Source organism: Pocillopora damicornis, chromosome 9 (genome assembly GCF_964200805.1).
Source record: "Pocillopora damicornis chromosome 9, jaPocDami1.2, whole genome shotgun sequence".
Taxonomy (NCBI): Eukaryota; Metazoa; Cnidaria; class Anthozoa; order Scleractinia; family Pocilloporidae; genus Pocillopora; species Pocillopora damicornis.
In genome coordinates this window covers 14,695,726-14,711,757 of record NC_142678.1, presented here as the reverse complement: position 1 = coordinate 14,711,757, position 16,032 = coordinate 14,695,726, and the positions used below count along the sequence as shown (strand labels likewise).

At 37.7% G+C, this 16,032-nt stretch overlaps 2 protein-coding genes across 7 annotated transcripts in view; both read left to right on the top strand.

Moving 5' to 3' along the window:
- Positions 1 to 16,032, top strand: part of LOC149040334 (uncharacterized) — a 59,729-nt gene that overhangs the window by 37,797 nt on the left and 5,900 nt on the right. Inside the window, exons 1-4 of one of the 5 annotated variants that reach the window (XM_089182165.1) lie at positions 10,414 to 10,537; positions 11,884 to 11,977; positions 12,139 to 12,420; positions 14,040 to 14,510. In XM_089182165.1, the coding sequence (XP_089038291.1) occupies positions 11,950 to 11,977; positions 12,139 to 12,420; positions 14,040 to 14,510 (781 nt within the window). In that variant the 5' untranslated portion in view covers positions 10,414 to 10,537; positions 11,884 to 11,949. Of the gene's footprint in view, positions 1 to 10,413; positions 10,538 to 11,880; positions 11,978 to 12,138; positions 12,421 to 14,039; positions 14,511 to 16,032 lie in introns of those variants that run through there. The other 4 variants (XM_089182166.1, XM_089182168.1, XM_089182169.1 and 1 more) reach the window with 4 other exon arrangements.
- LOC149040335 (uncharacterized) lies at positions 2,054 to 8,641 on the top strand. Of its 2 annotated transcripts, XM_089182156.1 has the most exons (6): positions 2,054 to 2,299; positions 4,667 to 4,768; positions 4,975 to 5,247; positions 5,666 to 6,061; positions 6,516 to 7,031; positions 7,985 to 8,641. In XM_089182156.1, exons 2-6 carry the CDS (start codon positions 4,741 to 4,743, stop codon positions 8,497 to 8,499), a joined length of 1,728 nt encoding a protein of 575 aa, XP_089038282.1. In that variant the 5' UTR covers positions 2,054 to 2,299; positions 4,667 to 4,740; the 3' UTR covers positions 8,500 to 8,641. The 2 variants fall into 2 exon arrangements, with proteins under 2 accessions (XP_089038282.1, XP_089038283.1); XM_089182157.1 differs by lacking the exon at positions 2,054 to 2,299 and having other exon boundaries at positions 4,391 to 4,768.

Here is a 16,032-nt window from a genome sequence, read left to right as displayed (position 1 = left end):
GTTCTGAATGGATTGCAAGTCAAAAAGAATGAAATTGCAAATCTTCATGATCATTTTTTTGAAGGATATGGCGAAGCAGTATTTTATAGGCAGTTAGATGGCTTTGTGAACATTGAAACGTGAGAGAATGGAATAATTTGCCAGTTATCCACGCTGCTGGAGTATGTATGTAAATAATCATCTTACACATGAGCCTTAGTGATAGAGTGTCAATCCTCGTTTGCTCGAGTTTTGTCGCGCAGAATTCCTTCACTTACGAAATTATTATGTTATTGAATTTTCCAAACCTAGGGAGTGGAGCAGAATTATCAATGTTTTTGTTACTTGAAAAGATAGAGGGGCCGCAGCCAGGATGAAACATCTTGTAAAATTTAAAAAACGATCTCTGGCTAAAACTTTTAAAAATACGAGCTTTCGGCTGTTTGCGCTACAGCCTTCAACGGGTAAAATGATAAAAAGGTAAGAAATACTAGGTGTGAAGTACAAAGTAGGAAATTAAAAATGCTAATAACTAAGAATGTTTGTTAAAAATACTAGGTGTGAAGTACAAAGTAGGAAATTAAAAATGCTAATAACTAAGAATGTTTGTTAAAAAGAATGTTGTATTGTCCGGGCAAAGGACAGGAATTGTTGTCTGCATTGGGAGTTAACTTGGAATCTCAAACAAATGTTGTTTATAAAATTCCTTGTGGTGACTGTTCATGGTGTTATATTGGTGAGACTGGCAGGGCCTTCAACACAAGAAAGAAAGAACACCTCAGAAATGTGAAAACCGCGGCAAAAGGCTCAAGAATTTCCAATCACGTCTGGGCCAATAATCACGCAATAGACTTTGATAATGCATCTATTATTGACAAAGGCAGTTTTAGAACAAGAAAAACACTAGAAGCGTGGCATTCCAAGTTAACTCCCAATGCAGACAACAATTCCTGTCCTTTGCCCGGACAATACAACATTCTTTTTAACAAACATTCTTAGTTATTAGCATTTTTAATTTCCTACTTTGTACTTCACACCTAGTATTTTTAACAAACATTCTTAGTTATTAGCATTTTTAATTTCCTACTTTGTACTTCACACCTAGTATTTCTTACCTTTTTATCATTTTACCCGTTGAAGGCTGTAGCGCAAACAGCCGAAAGCTCGTATTTTTAAAAGTTTTAGCCAGAGATCGTTTTTTAAATTTTACAAGTTTTTGTTACTGGTGATGAGAAGTGCAAATTTAAAAGTGTTATGTAGAGTGTCTGTTTTTTTTTCAATAACATTATTATCAATTAACACTTACTTTATGGAGTTTCTAATATACAAAGAGGCCTGTTTGATATTATCATCTTTATTGTTGTTTTTCTTCCTATATGTATTTTCGTCAAAACGTCATTATTTTGAATAAAGGGGGTAGGTTCTAAAGAAACTGTGGTGTTGCGTCGGTGGGAGAGGATAAAAAGATAATTTGGTTATATCAACTGAGTTGATAATGTAAATTGGCCACCGTAAAGAGTTTCTAAGCTGAAGTTGCGAGCGTTAGCCCTTCATCAGAGCGAATCAGGGCTAACACTCGAAACGTCAGCTTAGAAACTCTTTACTGAGGCCAATTTACATTATCAACTCAGTTGATAAAACAGACTATCTCGTTAGTATTTAAGACAAGCTTTCGATTGACAGCCTTAAGAAGGAGAAAAAAACAATTGTTTGATCAGATTAAGGGAAACATTTTATGTTCATTTGTGAACTGATGCACAAACGCGGAAATAACTTGTGATAGACCGATTAACTTACATCTCTGCGGTATTGGGTGTTGAATTCCTACAAATACCTTACATCGATACGTTATAGTCATTATTCACAGAGTAGACGGTGGCAGTCACAAAATTTTCGATAAGCCTGCGCAACTTTCAAATATGCATCCTGTACGCTGTCATTTTGTAGTACAAAGTTTGGCTATTTTAAAATGGCATTTCATTGGTTACCTAGTAACTGTTCAAATATTTTGTCAACAGCTGAAACGGAAGCCGAGGGAATGGGTGATGGGGAACGTTGATGACATTTCTGAACCTCTTCATGGATAATTTTTGCGAAATGAATGCATTTTTTTCTGTTGACCACAGAATTTTGAGAGTAATTTCTTTACCGTTTAATGGGAAGTATTCAGGTATTTGAACTTAACATGAAGTACCCTCTGTTTGAATTAATTGCTGTTAGAGAAAAGTCACTGATTACATAAGTACTGCTGACTGCGCATGTTCTCGAAAGATTTGCTTCGAAGGCAAATTGTCCTCGACTTTTGACTGAAAGATACAAGGTAAGTTATTATCTTGTTTATTATCTCACAGATAGTTCTTCATTTCGTTTGTCTGGCTTCTGCCATCAAATCTGATGATGATGAAACAAAGCAGAAGTGCTTGGCTCCGAGCTTATTTTCTCTGTCTTGTCTAATTTCCGTTTCTTAGCTGATTTCCGACTCTTGTTTTAGAATACTAATCTCAGTGCGCCTCTTATCCAAAATTTTGTTTCAACGAGCCAGTTCGCAACAAAAAAAGTATTCAAAGAAAACGAAGATTGATGTTATTCGCCTTTTCACGAACATAGGAGAAAAAAAATTTGAGTGTGTCGTCAAGAGAAATCTAACTCCCGACCATCAGACTCCGAAGTATGCAGAACGCATGTCACACGAACTTGTTCACGGCTTAACTCACCACAAAGCTCTGAAGGGCTCAGTATTAGTAGTTAAGCAGATGCAATTGATATTGGCATTCGGTTTTGACAGGAGGCGTCTTAAAGTTTTTTTTTTTTTTATTTAAGTATGCAATTAGTATTCGAGTAAGTGTAAACAGAACATATGACAAATCTGCTGGTGAATATAAATTTTTCTACCCGTGTTGCGGAAAATATCTCTCGCTCGTGATATAATCAACATTCGAATATAAAATTCGTATCCATGTGCAGCCTTGAAATATCCTCTCGAAAACGTTTTTATTCCTATCTCTGATAACTATGTTGATATATAAGAAGCATACCGGAAATTTCAAGTCAAAACCGCATGATTTTAAAACGCTCTGTCTACATGCCCGGCAGCTAGGCATGTTTTCTGCACGTTCTTTAAAACTTCTTAAAGTATCGGAGGTTTGTTTAGAAATGTCACTTGATTTCAACAACTGGTCATCTGTTTGAAGAAACATCCTTGGGCAAAATGTAAATGGGCACCATTAAACCGAAAAAGAAAGGAGAGGACACATTTTAGTGTGAACTTGTAAATGAGTAGAAAACAAATATTGTCATTTTGGCGTTCTTTTTAAACCGAAAAAGAAAGATCTCACCCACAGACACACACCTACACGAGCCTTCGTCATGAGGTTAAATATGTCAAATTAGTCACAGATGACTTGAGTTCTCCAGTCCCCTCTCCCTATTGGGCAACCTTTGCGTCTTTATTTTTAGCCGGTCTCCGTAAAATTACCCTGGCTTGCTTTTAAGTAGACGAACTTACAGGCTAATTCTACTCTAGGACACACAGCTAAAGCCGATCCCTAAGGTGTTTTGAGAGTTGACTGTAATCAATTTACTAAAATTGTACTTCATGTAAATCTTTTATTGGGGAGCTGCTCTTTACGTTCTAATTTAGAGCGAGTTGTGAATTATTAACTCTAAATCACTTTATAACTGACATTTACTCACACTTAGACTTTACATAATTGTCAACGGACTGAGTGTGAACGAAGGTTCAAAAACAGCAGTTTCCTTCACCTTGGTGAGCTACGGCACCGAGTATGATTACAGACAGAATTGGATTACACGAAGTCCTATTACTAATTAATCATAACCATTACAATTTCCGAAAAAAAAAAAACACGTGTAGAGCAAATATCTCCAATGAAGACAATGTTTAAAGTTAAAATTCGTCCATTTTAGAAATTCCCCAGGACGATTAGCTGCTTCAACTGTCCGATTACAGCCTATTGTCCAATTACACCGTCTGGTTACAACTCAAAAAAATAATTAGTGAAGAACAAAGCAGTTAGTGCATTAATCTCATTTGATGAAATTGTAATGGTTATGATTAGTTTAGGTGATTTTCCTTTCGCCATTCTACTGTTACAATCTCATCAGCTTGTTTAATGATTTGGGCCAAGTTGGGGGCCGGTTAAATTTTTGAAAAAAAAATTGTCTAAATAATGGGATGGTTATTTTTGTTTAGTTTTTGGAGGACTGAGCTTATTTTGATGAAATTAGTTTGGCAACTTGGTTAGTTTCATTGTCCTATAACTCAACTTATGCCAGACTCATTTTGCGACTCAAATACCGAAAACATGCAAAAGTTCTCTACGCTCAGAGGGGAGGTTATTTTGCAAACAATTTCTGAAAAGTACAACGAGAAAATCGGAAGAACTGAAGTAGAGACCCTGCCGAGCAGTTTATGGCTCATTGTAACCCGAAATTCTTCATATTATTTTAGCTGCTTTACTAAGGTAAAAATGTGAGGAACACTGCTCCTCATAGTGTATTGCCTTAATAAATACAGGTGTGCTCCAACAGGTTTCAAGGACGAAATAGCAAGTCATAGTTCTTTTAATGTTAAATGGGTATCAGAACCTGTATTTGCTATCTTAGCCCGCTTGTTTAGTAATAACAATAGAAATGGTAACCACAATTTTTTTAATGTCTGCTTTAGCTGATTTAGCCAAGTGAGAATTTGGAAATTGCCTCAGTTTAACAGCATTCAGACAACGATCTTCCTGGAGAAACATGAATGGTTCAGTCACCACCAATGAAGGTTCTTCAATTTCTCATTTAATAAATGGACTTTAGGTTTACCAATTATCCTCTTGACAATTCAGTATGACACTCAGACTTATAATTTCTGCGGCTCTTAACACACCTTCCTGTACTTTTTGTCAATGTTTTTTTACTCAAATTAAATTTTAAATTTTTTTTATGCGACGGATATTGTTTTCAAAAAGATACATATTTTTTTTGCAGACACCCTGGGTAATTTACAAGAACCTGTCACACAAAGACACATATTGTTGATATGCGATGAAGTAGGTACAGCCTGGAGAGACCTGGGTGCTGAATTAAGGCTTGGATCGCCTGTGGTTCGTAATCTTACTTTTGATTGCAACTCAAACCGCGATAGAGCGTGGGAAGTGGTCGATAAGTGGAGACAGAGCAACCCAAATGAAGCAACTGTAGGAAATCTTGTAGATGCTCTAGTGAAGATAGGGATGGGAAAAGCCGCCCAAAAGCTAGTTGGTGCGTAATCTACTGTTTTCATGGGAACTCACTGAGCGCCAGGTCCAACTTTTTCCGAGAAATAAGCGCAGGAGGTTTCATTTCTAACGCAGTTAAGAACAGGCAGATTTTGAGGTGTACTTGGATATAAGAATAAAAAATGATGGGTAGAATTTTTGTTGAAAGTAGTGGCTCGTAAGGATTTCTAACGCACAGCTTTTACCAAGGTTATGAGCTCAAGTTTAACGTGAAAACACTCAACTATTTCACCATTAGCAAATCTTATGCGTGCATGTAAATAGCCCCAAGTCAGAAATCCTTTCCGTAATCGAGCACGATATTACCAGTGTGAGGATATTTATCTAGTTTTTTAGTAAACAGCTTATAACCATACTATCCTTAGTAATGATCTGAAACTCGTTTGTCTCTCTCAATGCAGGAACGGAAAACGTGAAGGCAGGGAAAATAAATTTAGTAGAAAGGTTGCAATGTCTAGAGACAAAGGTTGAACGGCTGGAGATGGAAAAGTCAACTGAAAAAAGCATAAAGCAAGGTCCGGCGCACGAGATCACTTGCGAGGGGAGAATTTCTGACGAGATCGACAAGGATCCACGTGTGATGCAAGAGAACATCAAGATTGTCTATGAAAACGAGAAAATGCCAGTCGGTAGATCATCTGAGCTGCAAAACAATACATCAGATGAAGGGAACGAGAGGCATTTGAATGGAAGACTGGAGGAAATCAGATTGGCAGATCGAATCCAGAAAGACACCATGGAGAGAGATCAGGCGAGCCAAAGACGTGATGGAGTGGAAGTACAACAATGGTATAACGGTAAGCATTCATACTGCTTTCAAAGCCGAGTCAACTGAAATTGGACGATTGATGAATCACCAAGCGATATTATAGTAACAACATTTTTTTCTTACTTCATTTTATAAAATATAAAGCACGACATTCGTTAGGAAAGTATGCCAAATGTGTTGACATTTATTAATCGGTTTAGAAAAGTTACTACCGTTTGGGACTGGGAATGTCAAATGTTTCATATTTCTTTGCTTTTCCAAAATTTTAATCTTTTTACAGCACCAGTGAGTGGTCTTATCTTATTCAATTTATTTCAGTGTTTGATAGTCTTATATTGTAATTCTAGTTTGTCTTTTTTCCTTCATTTAAGGCTGTTGTCCGATCACTACTTCCCTGAAAGTTTTGTTCCTAAGTTGTCATTGACGTAATGTTTGAATTGAATTAAATTGAATTATTCTAATCTGAAGGTTTTTTCATTTAGAAATGCATATATGTTTGCGATGCCCTAATTTGAAGAAGGAACTCAACGATTTAAAAACAGAAACAGACGCATTAAAAAACAAAATCAGCCAACTTGAGCGAATGCGCGTAGAAGACGAAAAAGAAAAAGAAAAGAAAAGGAAGGACACGAAAAGGAAGGAAAAGATAATCAGAAAAAACAACGCCAAAATCGCTGACTTAGAGGAAACGAATAAAATACAACTAGATCACATAGAAAAGTTAAAAAGAATAAATGAAAAGATTAAGAAGAAGAAAAGAGATCTTGTGGAAGAAAATGAAAAAATGGTGGAACAGATTGGAGAGCTAAAAGCCGATAAGGAGGAACTAAAATTGAAGTTACAAGTTCAAACATATCCAGAGGAGCTGGATCAGCTAAAAACTGAAAATGGTGACCTGTCAAGTCAAGTAGAGGAGCTCAAGAAAAAAGTGGAAAGCTCTGAGTCAGAATGCATGAGGCTACAAGAGAAGCTGAAGAAGTACAGCAATTTCCAAAGTCGTAAGTACATATGAACTAAGATAAATGTGCTGTGATATCCGCTGCTAATTTGTTTCATTTTAAGGTTGTTTGGCCTTGTGTTAACCCTAACACCATAAAATAACATTAATTTACCATTACAAATGACATGTTTTATGGTAAATGAACAGGATAGTAGTTCGACTTTTAATCAATAATAGACCGCATTTCCTCGCGATTTGCACGTCGATCAATTCCAACCTTAAACATCCCCCCCTCCCCCGAGCAACCCCCTGGTGATTTAAACTTTTGAAGATTGGTTTGTTCGAATTTCGGCCCTCCGGGGCCAAAATTATATTCAGACTGTCCTTCCCAAAGGCTAAATTTGACTATCACTTCTTTTTGTAAAAGGCAAATCTAAATCAGCGACCGTGACTTTCCACATATTGACCAACATTTATAACCAGGATCTTGTAAACATTTTCTTCTGAGCCATTCGCTGGCGAAAGTGAACTCATTACCTTAAAACACCTCCATATTTAAAGATAAAACACTTGCATTCCGCCAGAAAGACTTGATATCTTCAGGTTCAAATTCCTTTCATCCGAGCAGGGGGGGGGGGGGGGTGTGCTGAAGCATCAAGTTGATCAGTTTACTATTAGGTAATACTCCCTTACAATTTTTCTGAGAGAAACGAAAAAACATTTGCAAGGCGTAAGTAGAAGAATAAAGACCAAGAAGTGACCAAGAGAAACTACCTTCCATTGCTTTCGTGATATGGCTATGGGTTAACTGCAATGGTTTGTAATTTCTTGGTTAACTGTCACAACAGGTTGTGACAGATCAGAGTGCGCGTTGTCTCTTAATCATTTTATTATCTCCAAAACTGAATAAATGAACAAATGATCAATTGAATCGATGAATATGGAAACGAAATGATAGACGAGGAAAGAGGCTACGGTTTTTTTATTTATTTATTTATTTTTTACTCTCAGGCGTTTTCTTACCGACTGGAAATGAATTTGCCGGCAACTGCCCTGGTGTCATATGCTTCCTAAAGAGAGACGCTTCTGTAAAGCTGCGTGCTTCTAGATCTTCTGATGGCCCGGGAGAAGCAAGTGACATATTTAACCATAAGAAAGGCGCCATTAGTGGAACAGCGGAAAGAGAAAATTCATGGTGGTCCATTGATCTGGGCTTGAGCCATCGACTCATAATCACACACTACTCTTTGAGACAAGGCAAAAGGCATGGAGAGTCAGCACTTACCGATTGGCAACTAGAGGGATCTTATGATGGAAAAAACTGGGAAGAACTTAAAACTATTTGCAACGGGAAGGATCCACAGTTCGTCGCTCCTCCTCCATTTTATACAGGTACCTGGTCTGTTGGAGGGGAAATACCGGCTTTTCGCCTTTTTCGAATTTTCCAGACGGGTAGAAATTCCTCTGGTAGATATGGAATACATCTATCTGGAATTGAGCTGTACGGAGTACTTCTGAACATATAAGACCTAACAGCTACCAAGGCTTTAACTTTTAAAGTTTTCATCAAGTAGTGGAGATAAAAATAGTACCTCTCAGGAGGCAAGGTCTGTGTAAGACTTCTTATTAAAAGTGTCTTTGAGTCTTAGTTTTGCAACATTGAGAGTATTGGAGGTTCTCAATGGAGTGATGGCTTTTACGACTAACGGTTAATATCTTCCCATTGTTGTCACCATAAATTTGTAAGTATTACAATATAATCTGTAAGGCATGTAAACAATCATCTTACACATGAGCCTTAGCGATAGAGTGTCAATCTTCGTCTGCTCTCGTTTTTTTTACGAAGAACTCATTCACCTAGGAAATAAGTGGGTTATTGAATTTTCCAAACCTGGAGAGAAGGGAAGAATTATGAAACTGCTAATAATCTGTTAATAATAAGGAGCGTAGTTTTCTAAAGTGTTACGTGGATTGTCAGCCTATTTTTCAAAAACCTCCTCATTAGTATTTCTGACAAGCTTTCAGTGGATATACTTTAAGTGGGGAAATAAAAGATCACTTGATTATACATGCATTTTGAAAGGTTCTTACTCATTATCTTTTGGAGGACAGAAGTTTAGAGGTCGTCCCCATTAACAATAATTTAGCCTGTACTGCAGGCGTCTTATTAGGGCGAGTTAACGTTATAAGCTCGCGATCGTCTATTCGACCGGCCATGTTTTATTTAGAGTTAGAGTGGACGGTAGAAGTAATCTTCACTCCCCCACCCCACCCTTCTCCTTATTTTTGACCGTCAACCGCCCTCTTAGTAGAGATTTTTTCTCTCCTCTGCCTTTTGCTGTCATTTCAATTAAAGATGGCGGCCATAATTTTCGTTGATAAAATTCTGAGCACTTGCTCTTTACCTTTTTTATCATATAAAACAAATAGATTCCATGTTGCCGCGGTTCTGTACAGTAAATATATAGATTAAGACATAGATCAATTTCTGCACCGAACATGTCATCCCAAACTATCAATGAGATCATATTGCAGTCACGCACTTGGCCTGAAATCCGAACACCTGAAGAAGCTAATTGTTCAGATAATGTAAATTGACCATCGTAAACTTTTTACGATGGGCGATATACATTACCAACGCAGTTGGTTAAAACCAAATTTTCCAAGTTTCTAGATAGTTTGTGCATGGGATCTTGGGGCAATGCCCAGTTTCTAAGCCCCTTCGTCCGAGTAGTGTTTCCAAACTTTGGCAACTCAGAGAGTAATATTTCCTTACGCAGATTGTTTAAATGATGTATAATAAAACAATTACTAAATTCGGGTTTGGTGTTATATCTGCCTCAGCCTTCAGCTTAGGAAGAAAACTCATACCTCGGCTTTGATAGTTCATGATATCATGCTCAACCTCATCCAATAATTGTTTATTGTTCTCTGGAAGTTAAATGAACGACATTAAAAACTTAAACACACTTGTCAGTGTTTGATGGGAAAATGGTTGAGTGTGTCTGTGTAATTACACACTTGAGAGAATATGTTATCAAGTAATCCTGATCATCTTTCATAAAAAACTGAAGCGAATTGTCTGCATTTTTAAACTGACCAGTGAAGTAGGCAAGTCTTCACCAAGATATGAACTTATGAGCTAGTTACTTTGTTAAAATTTCTCATTTCGAGAACAATGTCGCTGAATCACAGAAATGCATTAATTCAAGTGCAAATTACCTTTTAAATATTTCAAAATCTGCCAGAGTTTACAATAGGTCCTTGAGTTCCCTCCACTCGACGGTGTGTAATAATAGAAAGATAGTAAATCTGGGGAACGAAGTTGCTGAATTGGTAGAAATGCATTGATTCAAATGCAAATTATCTCTTCAAATATACCAAAATCTGCCATAATTTACTATAGGTACTTGAGTTCCCTCCACTCGACTCCTGACCGGCTATAACAGCATTGTGCGGTAAGGGCATCATGTGAGTTTAATTATCTCAACTGAAAATCAGTGCCGTAAGCGTTCTCTATAAGTTACTTTTGTGGTGCGCAATTCGTCAGGATCAATTTCAACGGTAAGCCTTACCTTAAGAATAGTCAGTATATGGTTTAAACCTAGTAGTAACTGTCGATCGTGTAGTCTGATCGAACTAGGGAGAGTAGTCTTCAAAAAGACTGTTGTCGATAACGTTAAAGTCACTGACGTTTGGACAGCCAAAAGTCATAAGGGACAAGTTATAGCGACCTAAGATTAAGAGTAGTCTTAGACTCTCTAGAGTAACATTTTGTCAATTATAATCAGCATGAAGAGAACCTTATCATCCTTTTAAAACATCCGTGTCTCAAGAAAAGGAAGTAGAGACTTCATCCAAGAAAATGTGTATGTTCGAGATCGGAGAGGACCCCAAACACCCTAGCAGAAGTCGGTTCTGGTTACACGATTTTATTTTTCAAACTAGTATTTATGGAAACACTCCCGCAATGGCATTCAAAGACAACCTAAATAATACGACTGTGTGTTCTGCCATTAATTCTCTTCCGGTCATGCTTCGTGGTCCCAATTAAAAAATATCAACAAACAAAAGATTAATGCACAGCAACAATTTCTACTCGTAACAGATACTGCGACCAACCTTATCAAATAATACCTATACCTAATCAAATAATACCTATACCTAATCAAATAATACTTTGAGAAATATAACTTGATGCCAGGACAAGAAAAATGCTGTGATTGAATTGATTGATCATGTAGACGTAATTGCTATAATACGCGGAAAACTTTCCTAACGAAAAGAAACCATAGCAACACGTTCAATAAACTTTGTTCCTTATTATCATGGCAAGTTTGACTCCTCCGTTTCATAAAGAGAGGCGAGAATGTTTCAAAGAATGAGAAGTTGTGATAAAATGAAATATCAAAACCAACGGGGCTCCAGAATGTTGAAGAAATTGAAGCAATTTATGGTTATTCAAAGATGATACTTAGCATCACACAAGACGCCCGACATCATCAATCATTCGTAACCATTGAAGCGGGCGAACTTGAATGGTTTGTGAAATTAATTGTCAAGTATTTGTTCTGCAAGGGGGTATGTAAGGGATTGCATTGTTTGGTATAATAATAATGAATGCTACTCGAAAACGAAAGTAATCTTTGAAGAGCATCGGGAACACGGCCTGTCTTGGACAAAAACATAATCTTCCAAATTGGAATCGATATGTATTGTATAGATTGAGAATTTTCAACTGCTAAAATATAGGTTCAGTATGAGCAATGAAAATACGTCTTGATACAATTCGTGTCACCTTTTTCTGGAGTAGGACAACGCGTTGCAATGCATTCCTTGAAAGAAAAAAAGAAGGCCTGATTGTGGGTTAACTTCAATCCTGACAGGTAGTGTTTTTTTCTTTCCAGAAGCTAATTTAGCTCAGTCAGAAGCTGGAAATAACCAGAAACGGGATTAAAACTGATTCTCCTGGACGGATGGATGATTCAGAAGCCAGAAATGAAGGTTTTATGTTCATAAATTCGTAGAATGGTATCAGTTTTACTCATAATTATCCCTTCCAAGTCGTTACTTATTATTATGAAATATGGCATTAGGAGTTATAATTATTGCGGCTCTTTTTAAGTCACAATTTTTTTTTCAACTGATGTTTACTTGTTTTGCAGCCACCTCTAGTGATATAGCATTTGAACAGGCTCCTGTCACTGAAATCCACATACGGTCAATATGTGGTAAAGTGGGCACAGAATGGAGAGATCTGGGTACAGTCTTACGGCTTGAATCAGCGTTGATGAATATTATTGAGGCTGATCTCAACGAATGCCGTGAAAGGGCACGGAAAATGCTTCAAAAGTGGAAACAAAGAAACGGAAATAGAGCAACAGTTGGAATCCTTATAAATGCTCTTAACGAGATAAATAGGAAAGACGTCGTCGAAAACCTGCTCGGTATGTAATCTCCTCTTGTGAAGAAAATCTCTCAATACTAGGTTTATCTAGATCTATTTACTTTCCTAACGAAAAAACTGAACACCTATGTAGGAAAAGATCTTCGAACGAAAGTCTTCGTGGCCTTGTCAAGGAGGCTTCATTTTAGATGAAGATCGCGCTGCGAACAGTTTTTATTGTGCCTTCCTTCTAGGATGGCCTGAGGCGCTATGTAGTGCTGTGTGGTGTAAGTCCATAAACCTTCCCCTTCACGGTTTTCAAAATGGTTTCACGAGACACTCATAAAGTCTCTTGTGACTCGTCCTGGTTCTGCTCCGACACTAGCCATCATTGAACGAATCTGATCGGGTTTCTTCGGATTCATTTTTGGTTTTGTCGGGTTTAGTTCGATGTTTGCTAAGGGTCTCATCTCTGCATTTTGACATTGTTATCGACTTGAAGGTAAAAGATATGTCTTCAAACGTTCTCACGTGTGCGTTTTAATCTGAACACTTGAAAACATATCTTTTGAAGAAGAATGTAAATTGTAAGGAGAAAAAATTGAAAAGAAACCACAACAAAAGGACAACAATAAGTTGACGCGGCCAGGGCTCAAAGCTCACGCTCAAACTTTCGGACTCGAAAGGAGTTGGTACATCCATCGTGCTAGGGACGAATGGCGTGCGAATGTTAGCGAAGTTTTGTATATCAATGCATTTGACGCACATTAAATATATATACCCATTCGATTAATTCACCTGCCCTCGGCCTGTAAATTTACCAGTGTACAAACTCTATTCTAACCAAATCCTCCTTTTGTCAAAATTTTGGCATTGACAAGAGCTTTTCATTAACACCTTTACATTTTGTACCACGTTGTTCTTTTTACTGCAATACTCTACAACTGTACAACGGTAGGCACATGCAGTGCACCAAGAAAGTGGTATCTAATTAAACGTAGCCTTAAGTTAAAGAAAACCAAAGTTAAAGCAAATGGAATCTTTGCTTGCAGAAGGTAATAGGTTGCGAGGTCCATCGACGTGTCTGCGCACAGTCTCTCAGGTTGTAGCATTGTCGTGGAAGCTTAAAGCCCTTAAACTCGAGTTAGATCTCCTCAAATAATTGAAGAAATTGAACTAGTCCACCACTGCAATTGCATATGCCAACATTTGAGTAATTATTAGGGCAATGTTAACGGCTTGTAAAGCCAGAAACCTTACTACCGTGTACGTCTGCAAATCTTTTGCCTCTTTGCATCTAGGAACGGGAAATGTGCAGAAAAGGTTAAGCTGCGCTCGGGCACTAAGTGGGAATTTACAGAGAAAACTGGAAAATTAATATTTCGGGAAGGTTCTATGTGTAAATATCCAAGGATAGAGACAAATTTCTCGCGGCTCGAAATTTTTGCGAAGTTAAAGTACTACAGCAGGGGCTTAGAGCCTGAATGTAGCGAAAACAATAGGACAAATTGAATTATTCATACATGTCCAATAAAATGCCAGTGCAAACAGAAATCTTATTTTAACCCAGTATTAAATTACCTTCCTGAAAACTATTTACTTTATTATTTAAGAAAGAGCTTACTGTAACCTTGTTACCTTCGGTTAACATTTGCAAATTTCCTTCCACTATCTAACTAGATACAGAAAAAGCGGAGGCCGGACCGAGCTCCGTTCGAATTGCAAGTGGAAAGTTACGAAAGGACGTTAAACTTTTAAAGGATGAAACGCAACGGATTTATAACGAAATACGGAAAGAACTCAAAGAATTAAAAGAAATCATGTACAAAATACAAACAACGGGAGATGAAGAGCGACAGCACATGGAAACTAGGATGCAACGCCTAGAAACAATAATTGAACGGCTTGTCGAGCAGGATCCAATTTATGGCAGGATTGACCAGGATGTACAGGACAGCATCAAAATAGTCTCTGAAAACCAAAACGCGGTGGTTGGAATGTCATTCGAAGCCGACAGGAATGCATCAGATGAACCAAATGAGAGCCAAAAGGGGGAAACCACATCGGCAGATCCAATCCAGAGAGACACAATACGGAGGGATTGGCAGAACCAAAGATACAATGAACCTATTATACGACCTTTGCTTGACGGTAGGCTTATTCTACACAAGTTATTATCAACAAAATTTGTAATGTTCTGTCCGAGAGACGTCGATGGAGTGAGATAAACGAAAACGAGTTAATTCGAATTAAAAACTTTCGTTTTAATTTCAAAACATATCTCTCAACATTCCTATGCGCATGTTCAGGGTGCACGAAATACCGAAATGCAGCATTCTCTGAACACCCATCTTAAGAGAGTGTCTCTGTAAGAGCGGTCCGGTCGATTTTGCTTGAGACACGGATTTCGCTCGTTTCTCGTGTGTTGTAAGACATTCATGTACCTATATTAAAACCACAATCAGTTTGATCGGATCTCTTTATTTTTCAGAGTTTTACGGAAATTAAATTTCACTCGAGCGAAGGCTTGTCGTGACACTTTTCAAGACTTTAATTTCATACAACTTTGGAGGACTATTTACAAAAAACTACGGAATTCAGCAAAAAACCAAATACCACAGCAATGTATATTAACTCTATCTTATCTATCGAGGCGACTTTCGTAAACATCACGTGTCAATCAAGGAAACAGGAAGACTTGAATGACACCTTATCGGTTCGCCTAAATCACACCCGCCAAAACCGATTAAATTCAATATAAATTTTTGAAAAAGTGAGGCGTTCTTAACTGATCCAATTAACATAGCTAGGAGGTAGGTGCCATAGAAAAGGTAACTACAGAAAAAAACTTTGCGGCCCGACCTTTATGAGAACTTTATAACTCCGTGAACTTACCTAATTTTCGGCAATCTCCAAGTTTGGCCGCCATTTTGAGGGACTTGTCAACATGAAGCGTAGCTGATATAAATCAAGCAGGTAGATCTAAAACCGTCAGAAATACATACGAAAGCAACTCAAATGAACTTTACTTTCGATTCAAGCGGCAAAATTTGAAGTTGTTCGTTAAACTTACCATCCCCATGCGACCATTTCTTTCAACAATTCAAACACTACAACTAGTGTTCGAATTCCCCTCGTCGATTCCACCGCAAGAAATAACCTGTGCCACCCAAGCTTCGACTCGAATATTAAGTACGAATAAAGTAACATAACTGCTCCATCTTCGCGGCAATATCACGCTGGTATTTTGATTTTCCGATCGACAAGAACGGTGATCAGGAATCGATCGGTTTGTTTACCACATAAACGTGACCGCTGACCAGCCGCTAAGTGAAAACAGCATAGCGCGGGGTGGGGTGGGTGGCGGGCTTACCGTCATAAGATATTCGAATACATGCTCAAAAAGCTCTAGGACTATCAGTCTAAACAGTGAAGGCATGCTTCGTAAAAACAGACAACTTTTATTTTATTCTCATAACTTTCTCCTTTAAATTGGAACTGGTATTAATTAATAGAGTTATCAATATATTTTTTAACCGGGTACCCCTATAACCCTTTTTGCATGTCATCAGTGGTATAAAATAAGGTGTCTTTTCCACCAGAACCTCTTATTTATGCCCCATTGCACTGAATGAACACTATACTTAGAATGTTTGCTCTAAGTAATTTTTTC